Genomic DNA, 22,446 nt, shown 5'->3' on the forward strand with positions numbered 1-22,446 from the left:
GGATCACTTCCTGAAAGAGACCCCCAATATAAAAACTGAAAGGAATATTGTAGCTAATTTCTAGAATTAAATTAATTTCTAAAGTTATCAGATCAAAGAGAAAATATTATAACCAGTCAGAATTAAACAATTCAATTATACTGCAGCCATAGTCAGGTTAATACAAGATTTAGCAGCCAATCACTTCTTGGAAGAGATCCCAAAATGAAAACTCGTAGGAATATTAAAGTAAAATTCTGCAACTCTCAAATCAAGGAGAAAATATTGCAAACCTGCAGGAAGAAACAATTCGGTTAGAGTGTAGCCACAGTCAGGATAATCCAAGATTTAGCAGCTTCTACATTAAAAGGCTAGAGTGTTTGGAATGTTATTCTAGAGAGCAATGGAGCTGGGTAGGATTGCAACCACAAATCACCAATCCAGCAAAAGTGAGTATAATCCTTCAGGGGAAAAGGTGATCATACAATGAAATAGAGGATTATCAAACATTTGTAATGAAAAGACCAGAGCTGAATAGAAAATTTGATTTTCAAATACAGGCTTTTTGCAAACATAAGGAGGTGAGGACTTCCGGCCAAGAAGGCAGCACAGAGGCAGACAGCTGCTTGAGCTCTGCGTTTTCTCTCAGAACTTACTTCATGACAAGCCTAAGAATTAATGATTGACTGGAAAAGAAACTCACAAGTAATCACCAACAGAAGACATCCTTGAAATTCGCCAGAAAAGGTCTGTGATTGCTCTGGGGAAGGGACAAACAAGCTAGGTGCAGACTGAGGGCAAGCAGTGAGAGCCAGCCAGGCAGTTCACACAGCTCAGACCAGAGGGAGGATGGGTACGATCTCTCCCGTTTCTGAGAAAAAGACTTTTACCCCAGTGTGAATGTTCCATCTTGGCAGCAAGCCAGGAGCAGCAGAGAAGTTGTAAACACCGGAGGTAAAGAATAAAACCCCCATAAACCTAGCTTCTCTAAACCCGGCCACCCCCAAACCCCACCCAGAGTGACTCAGCGCCTTCTTAGAGCCTCAGAGCCCAGATGCAGCACAGCCATCACTGTCCATCTAGTGCCTCGCTGCTGACTCCCGCAGCCTGTAACTACTATTAGGCTTCAGGTGAAGCCAATAAAGCAAGGGTAGCCATCCTCATCTCAGAGCAAGCAAAAACAAAAATTGATCTAATTAAAAGAGATAAGGAAGGGCATTATATCCTGCTAAAGAGTAGTATAGATAATGAAGCAGTATCAGTATTAAACATATGCTCACCAAGTGGTGCAACATCTAAATTCTTAAAAGAGAAATTAAGAGAGCTGCAAGGAGAAATAGACAGCAAAACTATAATAGTGGGAGATTTCAACCTTGCACTCTCAGAATTAGATAAATCAAACAACAAAATGAATAAGAAAGAAGTCAAAGAGGTAAATAGAATACTAGAAAAGTTTGATATGATAGATCTTTGGCAAAAGCTAAATGGAGACAGAAAGGAGTACACTTTCTTCTCAGCAGTTCATGGAACCTATATAAAAATTGATCATATACTAGGACATAAAAACCTCAAAATCAAATGAGTAAGAAATAGTAAATGCATCCTCTTCAGACCACAATGCAATTAAAATTACATTTAATAAAAAGCCAGGGGAAAATAGACCAAAAAATAATTGGAAACTAAATAATCTTATACTAAAGACCGATTGGGTAAAACAGCAGATCATAGACATAATTAATAACTTCACCCAAGAAAATGACAATAATGAGACATCATAACAAAATGTGTGGGATACAGCCAAAGCAGTAAAAAGGTGAAGTTTTATATCTCTAGAGGCCTACTTGCATAAAATAGAAAAATAGAAGGTCAATGAATTGAGTTTACAACTAAAAATGCTAGAAAAGGAACAAATTTAAAAACCCCAGACAAACACGAAACTTGAAATTCTAAAAATAGAAAGTGAGATTAATGAAATTGAAAGTAAAAAAAACAAAAAAACAAAAAAACACTATTGAATTAATTAATATAAGAGTTGTTTCTATGAAAAAAAAACCAACAAAATAGACAAACACTTAGTGAATATGATTTAAAAAAGGAAAGAGGAAAAGCAAATTGTAAGTCTTAAAAATGAAAAGGGAGGGGAAGCAGAGCCAAGATGCCAGAGAAGATACACGTGATTTTGTGACCTCCCTTCTTCCCTCAATACCAGTTAGTTAAATCAGCCTCAAAAATAACGCTGGACTGATAGAAACCACAAGGACTGGAAGCACGACTTACCAGCTGAAGAGAATCTGGATTTTCAATAGAAAAGGTCAGTTCCCAGGGGAGGAAGAAAAAAGGCCAGCACAGACAGGGTGAGGTACTAGCTCACTGCGCCGATTTGGGCTCGGGAGAACTCAGGGATCAGAGAAGCCACTGAGATAGAAGAATCTGGCACAGCCTGTTAGCTCTTCTCTGCTTATAAAACAGCAGCTCAGAAGAGAAATCAAGGCACTTTAAAATATAAAGCCAGATACTAGAACCACCCCAATCCAGAAGTGACTCAACAGATCTCAGCACTGCAGGTGTGGCTAACTTGGGCTGTCCGGGGCTTCACCTGGGAGTAGTTAAGAGCTTTAAAAGCAGGGACACACCACAAGGCAACATCTAATTCACATAGTGCCTGGCTCAGCTGGAGGCTGTGGAACTCAGCCACTGAAGTCCCAGAGAAGAGGAACCTTTGAAATAGGTACTGGAGTTTCTGGGCAGACAACTTCCAGTTTGAGCGCAGGGGCTTTTTCACATCAGCTGCTGACATCCACACCCCAGGGGAAGCATTGGCTGGGCTTTGTGTCACCTTTACTATTCAGTCTTAAACCTCAGGGAAGTCTCTGGGACACACAGCAGGGGGTCCTTCACTGGGAAACCCTCATAGTGCAGAAACAGCAGTACTAATCACTCCTGAGGCGCTTCCAGGGAGGGGGAGGGAAACTCTGTCCCAGAGCTCTCAGGAGCCTGGCATCCATCCAGTCTGGGAGGAAGCTGGTAAAGAAATAAATAAATAAATTCTTACCCAAAGGACAGACCCCAAAAGATTTTTTAGATATGAGTAAAAAGCAAAAAAGAAGTATTGATTCCTTCTACACAGAGAAAGAGTGGGTATCCAACCCCAAGGAAGTTAAGAGAAGAGAGTCTGCAGATAACAGCCTAAAGGGGAATGATACCTGCCCCCATCACATAACTCTCTCCTAGAAGAGAAAATTAAAATTTTAAGAGAGTTTGAAGAAAAATGGGGAAAGGAAAGAGAAGTTATGATAAAGAATAACAACGTTCTGAAATTTGAGTTGGAAAAAATAAAGGATTCACAGGAGATTCAGGGAAACAAAATTTGTGAATTAGAAAAGGTTAAAAAATCACAGGAAGGTAGGATTTCTGAATTGGAAAAGATAAAAAATTCTCAAGAAACGATTTCTGAATTGGAAAAGATAAAAAAGTCTCAAGAAAATAGGATTTCTGAATTGGAAAAAGAAAATAATTCTATAAAAAAATTATGGAAATGGAAAAAAAATTCAATAGAGCAAAATAATTCATTTAAAAACTAAATTTGGCATCTACGAAAAGAACTAAAAACTGTGAATGAAGAAAATAACTCCTTAAAAATCAGGATGGAACAAATAGACATGAATGATTCATTGAGAACCCAAGAATCAGTCAAACAAAACAAAACAAAACAAAAAAAATTAAAAGCTGGAGAATAACATCAAATACTTACTGGGAAAATCTATAGAAATGGAAAATACATCTAGGAGAGATAATCTGAGGATCATTGGACTTCCCAAAAACTATGACCAAAAAGAGAGCCTAGATTCTATTTTACAAGAAAGCATCAAAGAGAACTGTCCAGAGATAATAGAAACAGAAGGGAAAATAGGCATGGAAAGAATTCATCAAACACCTTCTGAAAAAGACCCTTAAAAAAAATTCCACAGAATATTGTGGCTAAGCCACAGAATTACCACACAAAGGAAAGAATATTGCAAGCATCTAGAAAAAATCAATTCATATATCAAGGGGCCACAATAAGGGTCACTCAAGATCTGGCTGCCTCCACATTAAAAGATCGAAGGGCCTGGAACCTGATATTCAGAAAGTCAAAAGATCAAGGATTGCAACCAAGAATAAACTACCCAGCTAAGTTTAGCATTTTCTTCCATGGAAGAAGATGGTCATTCAAGCAAATAGAGGAATTCCATATGTTTCTAAGAAAAAAAAAAAACAGACAAACAAAAAATTTGATCTACATCCACAAGACTGAAGAGAAACAGGAAAAGGTACACAGAACCCTTGAGAACTGTATCTCTGTTGTGGATATATTGAAAGTCCACATAGATAATTTGATTTTACTGATGTTAAAAAAAAGGGGGGAGTAGTAAAGGGAAGGGGGTAGTATAAGAAAAAGGGGAAGGAGTGATAAAAAGTAGGAAACTACATCCCAGGAAGAGGCATAGAAAATATACCATATCTGAGGGAATTTAGAGAGGGGGAGGAACATTGCATGAATATTACTCTCATCAGAAGAGTCTCAAAGAGTAAATAATTGACATATTTGTTTTTCAGAGAATTCTCTCTCACCTCATTAAAAGGGGGGAGAGGAAAAGGGAAAAGGAAAAGGGGAATAAGGGAAAGGACTTGGAAGGAGGGGAAGGGATACAAAAAAAAAAGGGAGGGCTGCGTGGCACAAGTGGGGTCTACAAATTAAATATAAGGGAAGGGGTTCAGGGGGGTCAAGGGAAAAAGCATAATCTGGAGATAATATGATGGCAGGAAATACAGAATTAGTCATTTTAACTATAAATGTGAATGGGATGAACGCTCCCATCAAACTGAGATGGATAGCAGACTGGATCAAAAGTCAGAACCCTACAATATGTTGTTTACAGGAAACACACTTAAAGTAGGCAGATACATGCAGAGTAAAGGTAAAAAGTTGGAGCAGAATCTATTATGCTTCAGGTAAAGCCAAAAAAGCAGGGGTAGCCATCCTTATCTCAGATCAAGCAAAAGCAGAAATTGATCTAATTAAAAGCGATAAGGATGGAAACTATATCCTGCTAAAAGGTAGCTTAAACAATGAAGCCATATCAATACTAAACATATATGCACAAAGTGGTATAGCATCTAAATTTCTAAAGGAAAAGTTAAGAGAATTGCAAGAATAAATGGACAGTAAAACTATAATAATGGGACATCTAAACCTCGCACTCGCAGATTTAGACAAATCACTCACAGATGTAGACAAATCAAACCACAAAACAAATAAGAAAAATATTTAAAAAGTAAATAGAACATTAGAAAAACTAGGTATGATAGACCTTTGGAGAAAACTGAATGGCGATAGAAAGGAATATACTTTCTTCTCAGCAGTTCATGGATCCCATACAAAAATTGACCATATATTCGGACATAAAGATCTCAAAATTAAATGTAGGAAGGCAGAAATAATAAATGCCTTCTTCTCAGATTACAATGCAATAAAAGCTATATTCAGTAAGAAGTTAGGGGTAAAAAGACCAAAAAGTAATTGGAAATTGAATAATTTCATCTTATAGAATGACTGGGTAAAACAGCAAATTATAGAAACAATTAATAATTTCACATAAGATAATGACAATGATGAGACATAATACCAAAATCTGTGGGATGCAGCTAAAGCGGTAATAAGGGGGAATTTTATATCTTTAGAGGCTTATTTGAAAGAGAAAGAGAAAGATTTGAAAGAGAAGATTAACAAATTGGGCCTGAAACTTAAAAACCTAGAAAAGACCAAATTAACCCCCCTCAACCAAAAATCAAACTTGAAATACAAAAATTAAAAGGAGAAATCAATAATATTGAAAGTAAAAAAAAAAAACAAACAAACAAACTATTGACTTAAATAAATAAAACCAAGAGTTGGTTTTATGAAAAAGCCAATAAAATAGATAAAACTTTGGTAAATCTGATCAGAAAAAGGAAAGAGGAAAATCAAACTGTTAGTCTTACAAATGAAAAGGGGGATCTTTCCACCAATGAAGAGGAAATTAGAGAAATAATAAGGAATTACTTTGCCCAACTTTATGCCAATAAATTTGATAACTTAAGTGAAAAGGATGACTTCCTCCTAAAATATACGCTTCCTAGATTAACAGAGGAGGAGGTAAATTGCTTAAATAGTCCCATTTCAGAAAAAAGAAATAGAACAAGCTATTAATCAACTCCCCAGGAAAAAATCCCCAGGGTCAGATGGATTCACATGTGAATTCTACCAAACATTTAAAGAACAACTAACTCCAATGCTATATAAACTATTTGAAAAAATAGGGGATGAAGGAGTCCTACCAAACTCCTTTTCTGACACAGACATGGTACTGATACCTAAACCAGATCTATCGAAAACTAAGAAAGAAAACTACAGACCAATATACATTGATGCTAAAATCTTAAAGAAGATATTAGCAAAAAGACTTCAGAAAATCATCCCCAGGATAATACATATGATCAAGTAGGATTTATAAGAGGAATGCAGGGTTGGCTTAATATTAGGAAAACTATTAGTATAATTGACCATATTAATAATCAAATTAATAAAAACCACATGATCATCTCAATAGATGCAGAAAAATCATTTGATAAAATCCAACATCCATTCCTACTAAAAATGCTTGAGAGTATAGGAATAAATGGACTATTCCTTAGAATAATCAGGAGCATATATTTAAGACCATCAGTAAACACAATATGCAATGGAGTCAAACTGGAACCATTCCCAGTAAAATCAGGAGTGAAACAAGGTTGCCCACTATCACCATTACAATTCAATATAATACTAGAAATGCTAGCCTCGGCAATAAGAGCCGAGAAAGAGATTCAAGGAATTAGAGTAGGAAATGAAGAAATCAAACTATCACTCTTTGCAGATGACATGATGGTATACTTAGAGAACCCCAAAGACTCTGCTAAAAAGCTACTAGAAATAATTCAAAATTTCAGCAAAGTGGGAGGATACAAAATAAATCCACATAAATCCTCAGCATTTTTATATATCACCAACAAAATGCAACAGCAAGAGATACAAAGAGGAATTCCATTCCAAACAAATGTTAAGAGTATAAAATATTTGGGAATATATCTACCAAAGAAAAGTCAGGAATTATATGAGCAAAATTATGAAACACTTGCCACAAAAATAAAGTCATATTTAAATAATTGGAAAGATATTCAGTGCTCTTGGATAGGAAGATGACAATACTCCCCAAACTCATCTATTTATTTAGTGCTATACCAATCAGACTCCCAAGAAACTATTTTAATGACCTAGAAAAAATAACAACAAAATTCATATGGGAGAATAAAAGGTCAAGAATTGCAATTGAACTAATGAAAAAAAAGTCAGATGAAGGTGGTCAAAGTGTAAGTGATCTAAAGCTACATTATATAACAGCAGTTACCAAAACCATTTGGTATTGGCTAAGAAATAGACCGGTAGATCAGTGGAACAGATTAGATACAAAGGACAAAAAAGGGTACATCTATAGCAATCTAGTCGTTGACAAACCCAAAGATACCAACATTAGGGATAAAAATTCATTATTTGGAAAAAACTGTTGGGAAAACTGGAAATTAGTATGGCAGAAATTAGATATGGATCCACACTTAACACCAAATACCAAGATAATATCAAAATGGGTCCATGACTTAGACATAAATAATGAGATCATACATAGATTAGAGGAACAGAGGATAGTCTACCTCTCAGACTTGTGGAGGAGGAAGGAATTGATGACCAGAGAACTAGAGATCATTATTGATCACAAAATAGAAGATTTTGTTTACATCAAACTAAAAAGTTTCTGTACAAACAATACTAATGCAAACACGATTAGAAGGGAAGTAACAAATTGGGAAAATATTTTTAAAGTTAAAGGTTCTGATAAAGGTCTCATTTCCAATATATATAGAGAACTGACTCTAATTTATAAGAAATAAAGCCATTCTCCAATTGATAAATGGTCAAAGATATGAACAGACAATTCTCAGATGATGAAATTGAAATTATATCCACTCATATGAAAGAGGGTTCCAAATCACTACTGATCAGAAAAATGCAAATTAAGACAACTCTCAGATACCACTACACACCTGTCCGATTGGCTAAGATGACAGGAACAAATAATGATGAATGTTGGAGGGGATGTGGGAAAACTGGGACACTGATGCATTGTTGGTGGAGTTATGAAAGAATCCAACCATTCTGGAGTACAATCTGTAATTATGCCCAAAAAATTATCAAACTGTGCATACCCTTTGATCCAGCATTGCTGCTATTGGGCTTATATCCCAAAGAAATACTGAGGAAGGGAAAGGAACCTTTATGTGCCAAAATGTTTGTGGCAGCTCCTTTCATAGTGGCTAGAAACTGGAAGATAAATGGATGTCCATCAATTGGAGAATGGTTGGGTAAATTATAGTATATGAAGGTTATGGAATATTATTGCTCTGTAAAAAAAATGACCAGCAGGAGGAATACAGAGAGGCTTGGAGAGACTTACATGAATGATGCTGAGTGAAATGAATAGAACCCGAAGATCGCTGTATGTTGTATGGAGATGTATTCTGATGGAAGTGGATATCTTCAACATAAAGAAGATCCAACTCACTTCCAGTTGATCAATGATGGACAGAAACAACTACACCCAGAGAAGGAACACTGGGAATTGAATGTAAACTGTTAGCACTACTGTCTATCTACCCAGGTTACTTATACCTTCAGAATCTAATACTTAATGTGCAACAAGAAAATGGTATTTACACACATATGTTGTATCTAGGTTATAATGTAACATATGTAAAATGTTTGAGACTGCCTGTCATCAAGGGGAGGGAGTAGACAGAGGGAGGGGATAATTTGGAAAAATGAATACAAGGGATAATGTTTAAAAAAATACTTATGCATATATACTGTCAAAAAACTATAAATAAATAAAATTTAAAAAAAAATGAAAAGGGAGAACTCACCACTAATGAAGAGGAAATTAGAACAATAGGTAGGAGCTACTTTGCTCAACTTTATGCCAATAAATTCGATAACATAAATGAAATGGAAGAATACCTTCACAAATATAGCTTGCCCAGATTAAGAGAGGAAGAAGTAAATAATCTAAATAGTCCCATTTCAGAAAAAGAAACAGAACAAGCTATTAACCAACTCCCTAAGTAAAAGTTCCCAGGTCCACATGGATTTACATGTGAATTCTACCAAGCAATTAAAGAACAACGAACTCCAATGCTATATAAACTATTTGAAAAAATAAGGATTGAAGGAGTCCTACCAAATTCCTTTTATGACACAGACAAGGTAATGATACCTGAACCAAGTAGGCTGAAAACAGAGAAAGAAAATTATAGGCCAATCTCCCTAATGAATATTGATGATAAAATCTTAAATAAAATATTAGCAAAAAGACTACAGAAAATCGTCCCCAGGATAATACACTATGACCAAGTGGGATTTATACCAGGAATATAAGGTTGGTTCAATATTAGGAAAACTATTAGCATAATTGACCATATCAATAACCAAAATAACAAAAATATGATCATCTCAATAGATGCAGAAAAAGCATTTGATAAAATCCAACATCCATTCCTCCTAAAAATACTGGAGAGTTTAGGAATAAATGGACCATTCCTTAAACTAGTAAGGAACATATATTTAAAACCGTCAGTAAACATTAAATGTAATGGCGAAAAGCTGGAACCTTTCCCAGCAAGATCAGGAGTGAAACAAGGTTGCCCACTATCACCATTACTATTCAATATAGAACTAGAAACTCTAGCTTCAGCAATAAGAGCCGAGAAAGACCTTCAAGGATTTAGAGTAGGTATTGAGGAAATCAAACTATCACTCTTTACAGATGACATGATGGTATACTTAGAGAACCCCAAAGATTCTGCTAAAAATCTATTAGAAATAATTCAGAACTTTAGCAAAATTGCAGGATACAAAATAAATCCACATAACTCCTCAGCATTTTTATACATTACCAATGCAATCCAACAACAATAGATACAAAGAGAAATTCCATTCAAAATAACGGTCGATAGTATAAAATATTTGGGAATATATCTACCAAAGGAAAGTCAGGAATTATATGAGCAAAATTACAAAACACTTGCCACAAAAATAAAATCAGATTTAAATAATTGGAAAGACATTAAGTGCTCTTGGATAGACCAAGCGAATATAATCAAGATGACAATACTCCCTACACTAATCTATTTATTTAGTGCTATACTAATCAGACTCCCAAGAAACTATTTTAATCACCTAGAAAAAATAACAACAAAATTCATATGGAAGAACAAAAGGTCGAGAACTTCAAGGGAAGTAATGAAAAAAAAATCAAATGATGATGGCCTAGTTGTGCCTGATCTAAAACTAATATTATAAAGCAGCAAAATCATTTGGTATTGGCTAAGAAATAAACTAGTTGATCAGTGCAATAGGTTAGGTTCACGGGGCAAGATAGTGAATAAAAATAGCAATCTCGTGTTTGACAAACCCAAAGATCCCAACTTTTGGGACAAGAATTCATTATTTGACAAAAACTGTTGGGAAAACTGGAAATTAGTATGGCAGAAACAAGTCATGAACCCACATTTAAAGGCCACATACTAAGATAAGATTAAAATGGGTCCATGATTTAGGCATAAAGAATGAGATCATAAATAAATTAAAGGAACATAGGATAATTTACCTCTCAGACTCGTGGAGGAGGAAGGAATTTGTGAGCAAAGGAGAACTAGTGATCATTATTGATCACAAAATCGAAAATTTTGATTACATCAAATTAAAAAGCTTTTGTACAAACAAAAGCTTATGCAAACAAGATTAGAAGCAAAGTAACATATTGGGAAAACATTTTTACAGTTAAAGTACTGATAAAGGCCTCATCTCCAAAATATACAGAGAATTGACTCTTAATTTATAAGAAATCAAGCCATTCTCCAATTGATAAATGGTCAAAGGATATGAACAGACAATTTTCAGATGATGAAATTGAAACTATTCCCACTCATATGAAAGTGTTCCAAATCACTATTGATCAGAGAAATGCAAATTAAGACAACTCTCAGATACCACTACACACCTGTCCGATTGGCTAAGATGACAGGAATAAATAATGATGAGTGTTGAAGGGGATGTGGGAAAACTGGGTCACTGATGCATTGTTGGTGGAGTTGTGAAAGAATCCAACCATTCTGGAGTACAATCTGGAATTATGCCCAAAAAGTTATCAAACTGTGCATACCCTTTGATCCAGCATTGCTGCTATTGGGCTTATATCCCAAAGAAATACTGAGGAGGGGAATGGAACCTTTATGTGCCAAAATGTTTGTGGCAGCCCTTTTTGTAGTGGCTAGAAATGGGGAAATGAATGGATGCCTATCAATTGGAGAATAGTGGGGTAAATTATGGTATATGAATGTTATAGACTATTATTGTTCTGTAAGAAATGACCAACAGGATCAATATAGAGAGGCTTGAAGAGAATTACATCAACTGATGCTGTGCAAAATGAGCAGAACTAGGAGATCATTACACAGTTCAACAAGGATACTGTATGAGGATGTATTCTAATGGAAGTGGATATCTTCAACATAGACAAGAGATAATATCATTCCAATTGATCAATGATGGACAGAATCAGCTACACCCAGGAAAGGAACACTGGGAAATGAGTGTAAACTGTTAGCATTTTTTGTTTTTCTCTCCGTTATTTGTACCTTCCCAATCCAATTCTTCCTTTGCAACAACAACAACAACAACAAAAATTGGTTCTGCACATATATATGTTTTACCTAGGATATACTATAACATATTAAATATGGATGGGAATGCCTGCCATCTAGGGGAGGGGGTGGAGGGAAGGAGGAGAAAAATTTGGAACAGACGGGAGTACAAGGGATAATGTTGTAAAAAATTACCTATGCATATGTACTGTCTAAAAATGTTTTAATTATAAAATTAATTTAAAAAAATGAGAAAAAATAAACATAAGGAGGTAACAAGGAAAATGATATCATAAGGCCTATCTGTTTACATTCCTAGAACGTTCTCATTATTAAGAAGGTAAGAGGAGTATATGTAAACAAAGGACACAAGTTTAAGTTGAATACAAAGGGATAAAATTTAAAAAAAATAATGAAATTGGGGCAGCCAGGTGGCACAGTGGATAGAGCATCAGCCCTGAAGTCAGGAGAACCTGATTTCAAATGTGGTCTCAGACACTTAACACTTCCTAGCTGTGTGACCCTGTGTAATGTTCTGTTATCTCCAGAGACTGCTGATTGCTATCTGGGAGGAGATCTGCTGTCTCAACTCAATCTCTCAGCTGCCAACTCTGACCTAGAGTAGAGACTCTTCTTTCCTCCAGAGAGCCACCCCAGATCTAGCCCAGACAAGACTCTCAATCTCTTGAGTGATGCCTTCTTTTATCCTCCAAGAGAATGGGCATGGGATAATGCAAGGGCTTCTGGGAAAAATACTTCAACCAATGAACTTGCCCCTCCTAAGCATGCAAGCTCCTCCCCAGGAGTTCAAAGGGGTAAAACTCCCCCCAAAGGCCAGAACTAGAGAATTGTTAAATGCCGATTTAGCACCTACTAAGAACCTAATATCTCATTATCTCATTAGCACTTAGTAAGAACCTAACCACCCTGGGCAAGTCACTTAATCCAGATTGCCTCAAAAAATAATAATAATAATAATGAAGTTGGGGCTAGGTGGCACTGTGCATAGAGCACCAGCCCTGAAGTCAGGAGGACCTGAATTCAAATCTGGTCTCAGACACTTAACACTTCCTGGCTGTGTGACCCTGGGCAAGTCAACACTTAATTCCAATTGCCTCAACAGCAAAAAAAAAAAAAAAGTAAAGAAAGGAAAAAAAAAAAAAAAAAGAAATTTAGTGGTGAGAGGGATCTACTGGGTAAAAGGGAAAAGAAGTAGAATTGTGAAAATTATCTATCAAAAAAAAAAAGAGTCAAGAAAAAAAACTTATAGTGAAGGTTGTAGAGGACTGGAACTCTGGAGAAGTATACTTGAAATAAGCTGTCAACTCAGAGGAAAAGATGAGATGATGGTTCTCCAGTTCACATATATACATAGTATGGTGATGTAATGATTCTCTAAGTTGACACACAATTAGTATCCTGTAATGATCTAATTACAATAAGGCATATAAGGGCTAAGGAGGACTGAAAGACAGACAGTCTTTGACCAGCCTACTGGTGGCTTTCATGCCTTTTGCACTAAGGTCAAGACTGGGCTAGAATAAAGAAATCTAGTCTCTATTCTTGACCATTCTAGTGGTGTCTATCCTGCTGAGACCAAGACCCTTCTGGAGGACCTCCAGAAAGCTAGCCTGCACATTACAAATGGGAAGAAGGAGACGAGACTATGAGAATGTGAATCTTAACTCTTTTAATAATAATAATATGTATTGAATAATATATAGTCAATAAGATATGTAGAAACATATCTTATTCTGCAGGGAAATAGGAGGGAAATGGGGGTGAAGTGAAAAGAAAAAGGCATATTGGGGGAGGTCCCAGAACCAAAACATTTTTGAGGAGAGAGAGGGTGAAAGGAGGGAGAGAATAAATTGGGAGGGAGGAGGGGGAATTATAGTTAGCAATAGTAATTGCAAAAAGAATTTCAAAGCAAGTTTCTCTGATAAGTCATCATTTCTCAAACATGAAGAGAAATGAATTAAATTTATAAAAGTTAAATCATTCACCAATTGATAAATGATCAAAATATATGATCTGCAACTGAAGAGCTACAAATTCATGCATATCCTTCGACCTAACACTACCACTACTTGGCATGAATACCAAAAAAGTTTAGGAAAAAAAAGAAAGGAAAAATGTCCTTTACATATAAAATATATTCACAGCAACTCTCAGGGCAAAAAAGCTTGGGAAATTAGGAGATGCCTATCAATTGGGTAATGGATCAATAAACTGAAGTGTGTGTTTACTTTGGAATATTATCGTTCTTTGGGAAATGTTGAGTAGAATGTTTTCAGAAAAAAAGAAAACAACAAAACAAAACTCAGAAAATCCTCCACAAACACAAGCAAAGTGAAATGGATTGGATACAAAGTAATAGCAGTGTTTTGCAATGACCAGATGTAAATGGCTTTGCTATTCTCCATAGTATAATCATCCACAACTACTCTGAAGGACTTATGAAGAAAGTACCCATCCTTACCCACAGAAGGAACTGATTGTGTCTGAACTCAGATTAAAACATTCTCTATTTCTCTGTTTTTTTTTTATTTAATTTTTCTTGAGTGTTTTTCCTTTCATTAGATTTGGACATCTATGTTTATTTTTCTAGAACTTGACTTTTATGGAAATGGTTTGCCTAGCTTCACAAGTGGTTTCTTAATTGTGGGAGGAAATAAGGGGAAAGTATCTAGAACTCAAAAATTGTAAAAACAAATGTAAAAAACCTTTTTGAACATAGTTGGTAAACATAATAATAAAATAAGACAGACAAAATAAAAATGATGAAATTATGAGGTGATAGATGAATGCACTAGGAGAAAAGGAAAGAGAACAGTGGAATGGTGTAAATTATCTGCCATAAAAAGAGAGGCAAGAAAAAGGTTCTATACTAGTGTGGAAAAGGAGATGAGAGTGGAAGTAAATGAACCTCATTCTCATTAGAACTGGTTCAAAAAGAAAATAATGTACAATATACAGGTATAGAAATATCTTCTTTTAAAGGAAAATAGGACAGTAATGGAATATTGGAAGAAGAAGGAGTGATAAATGAAGAGAGCATATTGGGGTAGGGTTTGGTCAATAATAAAACATTTTTTGTGGAGTGTTAGTGTGAAAGGAGAGAGAATAGAACAAGGGGGAATATGATTACAATGGTAATTATAAACAGAATTTTGGAGCAAGTTTCACTGATAACGCCTTATTTCTCAAACATAGAGGAAACTGAGTAATTTTTTTTAAAAAATAATGAGTTATGGCCCAAATGATAAATGATCAGAAGATATGATCTATGCCCAAAGAGCTAGAAATTCAGGTATATCCTTTGACCTAATAATACCACTACTAACTTTAAATATGAAAAGAGATTTTTTAAAGTAAACACAACTATAAGTACAAAAATATTTGTAAAAGTTCTCTTCTCAGGGCAAAAAAAAAATGGAAATCGAGGAGAAGCCCACCAATTGGGAAATGGCTGAATAATATGGCATATGATTGCCATGGGATATTATTCTTTGTTAAATGTTAAGCTCAGAAAAAAAATTATGGAAAGTCATCCATGAATTCAAGCAAAGTGACATATACTGTGTACTAATTAATAGCAATGGTTTGAGATGACCAACTTTGAATGACTTTGCTACTCTAAGCAATAAAATATTTTATGACTATTCTGAAGGACTGATTTAAGAAACTGTGACTGAATACAGAATGAACCATACTTTCTCTTCCCTCTCCTTTTCAATCTTTTTCTCCTTCTTCCTCTCCATCTCTCTGCCTCCTTCCCTTCCTCTTCGCCTTCTTCATGCCTCCATCCTTCCCTGTCTTGTCTCTCTCCTTCCCTCTATTCCTTCCTTTCTCTCTCTCCTTCCCTCTGTCCCTACCTATACTTCAAGCTTTTTTCTTCTTCTTTTTTTTATGATGGGACATCTATGTTTTCTTTCTCAATGTGACTTCTATGGAAATGTTTTGCATAACTTCACTTGTGGTTTCTTAATCGGAGCTGTGGACAGGCACAAGAGAAAGAATATGGAACTCAAAACTTTTAAAAACAAATGTTAAAATACATTTTAAATTTAACTGGGAAATAATAAGAAACAAATAAAATTTTAGAAGAGATTATAGGAATTTATCACAAGAATAATACAAAATGACCAAATGATATTTATACCAGGAATACAAAGATGTCTTAATATCAGAAAATTTATCAGCATTGATTGACTATATTAATAAGCAAACTAACAGAAATCATATGATTATCTCAATAGACAAAATAAAACACCCATTCCTATTACAAACAACAACAGCAACAAGAGAGCATAGGAATAAATTGAGTTTTTCATAAAATGATAAATATCACCTATCTAAAGCCATCATCAAGCATTATATTCAATGGAGATAAGATAGAAACATTCCCAATAAAATTAGGGTTAAAACAAGGTTGCCCCTTATAACCACTGCTATTTAATATTGTACTAGAAATGTTAGCTTTATCAGCAAAAGAAAAAAAAAGAAATTGAAGAATTTAAAGTAGGTAATGAGAAAACAAAACTATCCCTCTTTGCAGTGATATGGAATATTTAGAGAAACAACTAAAATACTAGAATGAATTAACAACTTTAGCAAAGTTGTAGGACATAAAAGAGAATGACAATAATGAGATAACATACCAAAATGTATGAGATGCAGCCAAAATAGTAGTTAGGGTAAAATCTGCTTCTCTAAATTCTTATTTCAGTGAAATAGACAAAGAATAGATCAATGAACTGGGTATGAAACTCAAAACAAATACAAAACAAAACAAAACAAACCAAAAAAAAAAAACCTAATAAGAGAATAAATTTTTAAAATCCTCAACTGAGTACCAAATTAGAATTCCTCACAACCAAATATGAGATTCAAAATATTTAAAGTAAACAAAAAAATTAAGAAAAGTATTAGACTAGTAAATAAATCTACTAGCTGTTTTAATGAAAAATCAATGAAATAAGCCATTGGTTAATGTGTTTTTAAAAAATGGTGAAAACCATGTGTCCACTGTCAAAAAGAAAATGAATGAAATTATCACCAATGAAGAAATAAAAACAATCATTAGGTTAAAAATTGTCCAATTCTATGCCAATAAATCTCACCATATAAGGAAAAATCAATGAATATTTAGGAAAATATCAATTACCTAGATTAATAATAGATCAGGAAAATGGGATGCTTGCTTAAATAACGATACCTTAAAAAAAAGTAATTGAGAAAGTCATTAAGGAAAAAAAAAGTCCCTGTGCCAAATGGGTTCACTTGGGAATTCTAATCATCATTCAAAGAAAACTTAATTCTAATACTATATAAATTATTTGGGAAAATAGGCAAAGAAAGAGTTCTACTATTCCTTTTCTGGCACCAATTTGACACCATACCTAAATCAGAAAGACCTAGACAGAGAAAGGAAATTATAGACTAATTTCCCAAAGGAATATCAATGGAAAAAAATTCTTACTCAACAGCAATGATTTTGCAGCAATGTATCACAAGGATTATAAACTATGGCCAGATCGACTTTAGACCAGAAATGCAAGACTGGATTAATATCAGGTAAACTGTCAATAGAGTTATCTATATCAATAACAAAAGCAATAGAAACCATATGATTATCTCAAAAGATGCTTTAAAAAGCTTTTGATAAAATACAGCACCTATTCCTATAACAAGCACTAGAGAGTAAAAAGAAAAGCAACATTTTATATTCCTTAAAATGATAAGCAGTATTTACCTAACAATATCAGCAAGCATTATATGTAATGGAGATAATCTAGAAGACTTCCCAGTAAAATCAGGAGTGAAGCAAGGATGTCAATTGTCATGATTATTTTTTGACATAATACTAAAAATGTTAGCTATAGTAACAAAAGTAGAAAAAGAAATAGAATAAATTAAAATAGGCAATGAGAAACAAAATGATCACTCTTTCAGATGATATATAATGGTATACTGAAAGTATCCTAAATCAACTAAATATTGAACTATAATAATTAACAACTTTAGTAAAGTTGTAGTCCAACACACATAAATCATTTCCATTTCTTTATATGACCAACAGGGCCCATAATCAAGAGGCAGGAAGAAAAACTCCATGCAAAATAGATATAAACAAAATAAATTTCTTGGGAGTCTACTGCCAAAACAAACCCAGGAACTGTCTGAATACAATTATAAAATTCTTTTGACAAAAATAAGATATAAACAATAATATAAAAAATGATCATTTTACCTACATTAATTTATTTACTCAGTGTCATGGAACAAACTATCAAAAATCATTAGATAGAGCTAGAAAATCATAAAACAAAAACAAAATTCATTTCCTTGAAGAAAACATCAAGAATATCAAGGGCATTAATGAAAAGAAAATATAAAAGAAGATAGTCTAGCAATACCAGATCTCAAACTACATTATCAAGCAGTAATCATCAAAATTTTCTGGTACTGTCCATAAAAGAGTAGCGGAAAAGTGGAACAGAGAATAGTCAATGATCATAGCAACCTAGTGTTTGATAAACCCAAAGACCCTACCCCTTGGGTTAAGAATTACTCACTATTTGACAAAAATTGCTGCAAAAACTAGAAAACAATAGGACCCAAACTAGGTATAGACCAACATTTCACATTGTATACTAAGATAAGGTCAAAGCATGACTTAAACAAGAAGCATGATATCATAAGCAAAAGCTTTTATAAAAACAAAAATTTTTATACAACCAAAATTAGAATGAAAGCTGGGAAATAACTTATGTAACAAGTATTTATGATATAGGCCTCATTTCCCAAATATATAAAGGACTATGTCAAATTTATAAGAATACAAACCACTCCCCAGTTAATAAATGAGCAAGAATTTTTCAGATGAAGAAACCCAATTTCTCTAAAAGTTTAGAAAGAAGTCAAACAAGTCTGAAGTATCTCACAACCATTATATTAACTAATACTATAAGAAAGGAAAAAGTTATAAGTTGAAGAATATGTAAGAAAATTGGGACACTAGTGCATTGTTGGTAGAGTTGTGAACTGATCCAACTATGCTGGAGAGCGATTTGAACTATCTGCAACAGGCAAGTAAACCTCGAAGAACAGATATATTAGGTCTGTATTCTCATGAGATTATAAAAAAGGGAAAAGGACCTCCATAACAAAAATATTTATAGTAGTCCTTTTTGTGTTCACCAAATATTGAACATTGAAGGAATGCCCAGCAATTAGAGAAAAGTGAAACAAATTCTCTCTTTAATGGTTTTTCATTTCTTTGTGAAGCAACACTAATCTTCATCTATATTCCTCCTCATTATTTTTAACAAATTGTGTTGTATTCTAAGCTCGAGTTAATATAATGGCTCTCTTGTTGGGAGAGATGTCATTTCCCAACTGATGCAATTTCTGGGCTATTTTGCCTTTTTTATTGGAACAATGGTTTAGTATTTGCTTGATTTTCTCATTGGGAAGAGTTGATAGCATTTTTAATTACAGCAGATTACATTTCTCTATTCCTTCTTTATGCTTTATTCTCATTTGTATTTGTACTTTTAATTCCGGCCAGTCTATGATCTGAATGACCATAATCAACTAATTCTGAAATCATTCCAACAATAGTAACCAATCATTTTTATCTATTAGGATAACATCAGTTTTGTGATTGGGATTGGTCTGTCATTGGGTTTTGTTTTGGATTTTTTTGGTGATATCCAAAAATTTTCTTTCATGCAATGTTAAAAGAACACAAGATTTGATAACACATTCCACTAAAGGGATATTTTGGCTTTTGCCAATGCTATGTAGGATGCTTTGCACAAAGTCCAAAAAGAATAGATTGTATATGACAGAAATATTTCCAAATGCTCCTATTTGGGGATGACATTTTCCTAATTGCAGCAAGCTTTTTGATGTGGAAAAGACCCACATATATGGTGACATAGAATCCATATTAAAAAACTACATGAAAAGTAAGAATTTTCCAGATTCCATGTAGTTTAATGGGCAGCCCCATTTAATTTAGTTGGTTTACCTATATCTTTGTACATGTGTTTATACATATAGACATATACACGCAAAAAGTCTGCATGGGCATTGAAAAACAACAATGAACTGGTTTCAAAATTATTGAGAAAACAAAATCCAGTAGGATCTCATTTGAGAAACCATACAGCATTTCTCTAATGCTCACACTGCCACAAAAGCTCATTTTATAAACATCAGTATTCTTTCAGGAATGATATTTGGCCACAGTAAATTTTACAAAATACTTAACAGAAACACATGATTTCAGAAGAATCAAAATTTAAATAATCCCCAAAATCCATGGACATATGTATGGAGAGTACAAGTAGGTGATTTTGATGAGTCTGATGTAGTAAGTGATGTCACAAACATACATGAATAGAAAAAGAGGTGGCCTAATCTTGAATTGAAAACAAAAGCTTGCACTGGTCCTCAAATATTAAAAGAACAAAGGGAAGAATTCAGGGAGTTTCCTAGGTTCTTAATGACAAAAGTCCTGTAGGATGAGATTGGATGGAAGGATTAAAATTTGAATCCGTGGCATGAGTATTCACAATGTATAAGATAAAGGGTCCATCAAAATATGTCATCATATCATTCTATTTATTTATTTGCATTTAACAATGTGCATATTCTTAAGAGAAAATTGAAACAAGAAGCAGCAGGAAAATACAAGGTATAATCCTCATGGGTGACATTAAACTTACTTCATAAAGAGAATCAACTGAATTATGAGAGTTCAAAACTTCTATGGAATAATCTTAACTAATTTAAACTGAATAAAGAAAACTGCAAATAATAATCACCAATAAATGATAGTTAGTATGCCCACATGAACTGTTTTTTCTCTTGCAGAGTCATAAATAGGGATTTTTTTCCCTTTTCATAGATGATGCTCCATGCTATAATCCCCATGCAAATGATTTTAAGATTATTTCATAAAGAGAATCAGCTGAATTATGAGAGTTCAAAAGTTCTATGGAATAATCGTAGCTGATTTAAAATCAATAAAGAAAACTGCAAATAGTAAACAATGGTTAGTATGCCCAAATAAACTTGTTTTTCCTTCTTGCATTCATAAATATAAGGATATTTTCTTTTCATAACTGATGTTGACATTTTTCAATGCTTTGCAATGATATTCAATTTCAATTATTGTTGTTCACTAAGTGTTCCATTATTTAAGTTGTTTTTATTCCTCAAAAAACATTGGGGTTTCATGTTTTTTAAGCTTTAATTATCATACCTCTGAAAGATATCCAAGGCATTCACATTTGCTCCATTCTTTAACAGAAAATCTGCCATATCACACTTATTTGCTCTAACTGCAAAAAAAAGTGGTGTAAGGCCTTCCTGCAAAGTTAGAATAAAGATATCGTTATATTAAGTAAGCATTCTATATTTATTTCAGTTCAATTTATGACATTTTGCAAATATTTTGTGAATTTGCTAATGACATGTTCAGAAAATATGGTACAATGGAACACTCGAGTGAGAAGACTAGAGCATTAATCTTGCTTCTGTTAGTTAATCCCTATGTGACCATAAAGCAAATTATTTCATCTGTCTGGGCTGTAAGTTTCCTTATATGTAAAATGATAGAGTAAAAGTAGATATCAAATCACAAAACAGAAATTCAAATTTTCTAAGGGAATCTTTCATATTATTTCATGAGTATCTTCTCTCTTTTTTCATTTCATAAGCAATTATTGTCCAAATGGAGCCAAACTTATTTCATCGGAACTCTACTAAGGTAAAGTTATATGCTGGCTGAGATTAACGTTGAAAACTACTTGTTTTTACCCATTCTCCTGAGGTGTACAACAGACTCAACAACAAGAAATTTAAAAAATTAAAAACCAGTCTTGTTTTGAGAGGGCTAAACCTGAAACAAAGTCATTCACCTAGCATTTTCCCTTTCTTATCAACCCTCCTAATATATTTATTGTTTTTTTTTTCTCTTTCAAGTGACAATGACTAAGAATTAGGTCTTAGCAAATCAGGAATCATTCAGCAGTTCTAAAAAAGAAAATGCGTAGTCATTAGGATAAAGAAAGCATGTACTTAAGAATTTTTCCTGTAAAAACTCTGTCTGTGTAGCTATATCTAGTAGGAACAAACTTCAAAAGGTTTTTCCTAAAAGCCTTATGGCATTTCCTCATGACAAAGTCACATTGTAAAGGTCTATATGTAGAAAACAATACAGGTAATATCTGCTAGAACTAATGCATTCTGAGAAGCAGACCTAATAGACCATGCGAAGAAGATTCTGGAGAGACAGATTTGATGGAACAGCTAGCTGGCATCAAAGTTAGTAAGACCTAGATTTAGGGCCTGCAGCTGACACATGTACTGAGTGGGAGACCATGTAGTACCTCCAGGACTCTCCCTAACACTGGGTTTCTTAACTTTTTCTTTGTCATGAACCACTTTTCAGAATCATGTTTTTAAATGTCCAAAATAGATACAAAACAACAAAACCAATTACATTGAAATAACTATAAACTTATTGTAGCATTTTCAAAGTTAATGGATCCCAGTTGAAAAATCCATATTCTAAAGATTAAATCATAAAGCAATCCATGGTCTAAATCAGTAGAGGGAATTTCCTTCTTAGGAGTT

General features: G+C 33.9%; 1 protein-coding gene across 8 annotated transcripts in view; it reads right to left on the minus strand.

The window, feature by feature from the left end:
- LOC141544661 (ankyrin repeat domain-containing protein 26-like) overlaps window positions 1-22,446 on the minus strand; it is a 122,493-nt gene that overhangs the window by 93,155 nt on the left and 6,892 nt on the right. For all 8 annotated transcript variants that reach the window (XM_074271056.1, XM_074271063.1, XM_074271059.1 and 5 more), the window contains one exon: window positions 21,071-21,177. In XM_074271056.1, the coding sequence (XP_074127157.1) occupies window positions 21,071-21,177 (107 nt within the window). The remainder of the gene's footprint in view (window positions 1-21,070; window positions 21,178-22,446) is intronic.

The sequence above is a fragment of the Sminthopsis crassicaudata genome, chromosome 5, assembly GCF_048593235.1.
Source record: "Sminthopsis crassicaudata isolate SCR6 chromosome 5, ASM4859323v1, whole genome shotgun sequence".
In the NCBI taxonomy this organism is placed as follows: domain Eukaryota; kingdom Metazoa; phylum Chordata; class Mammalia; order Dasyuromorphia; family Dasyuridae; genus Sminthopsis; species Sminthopsis crassicaudata.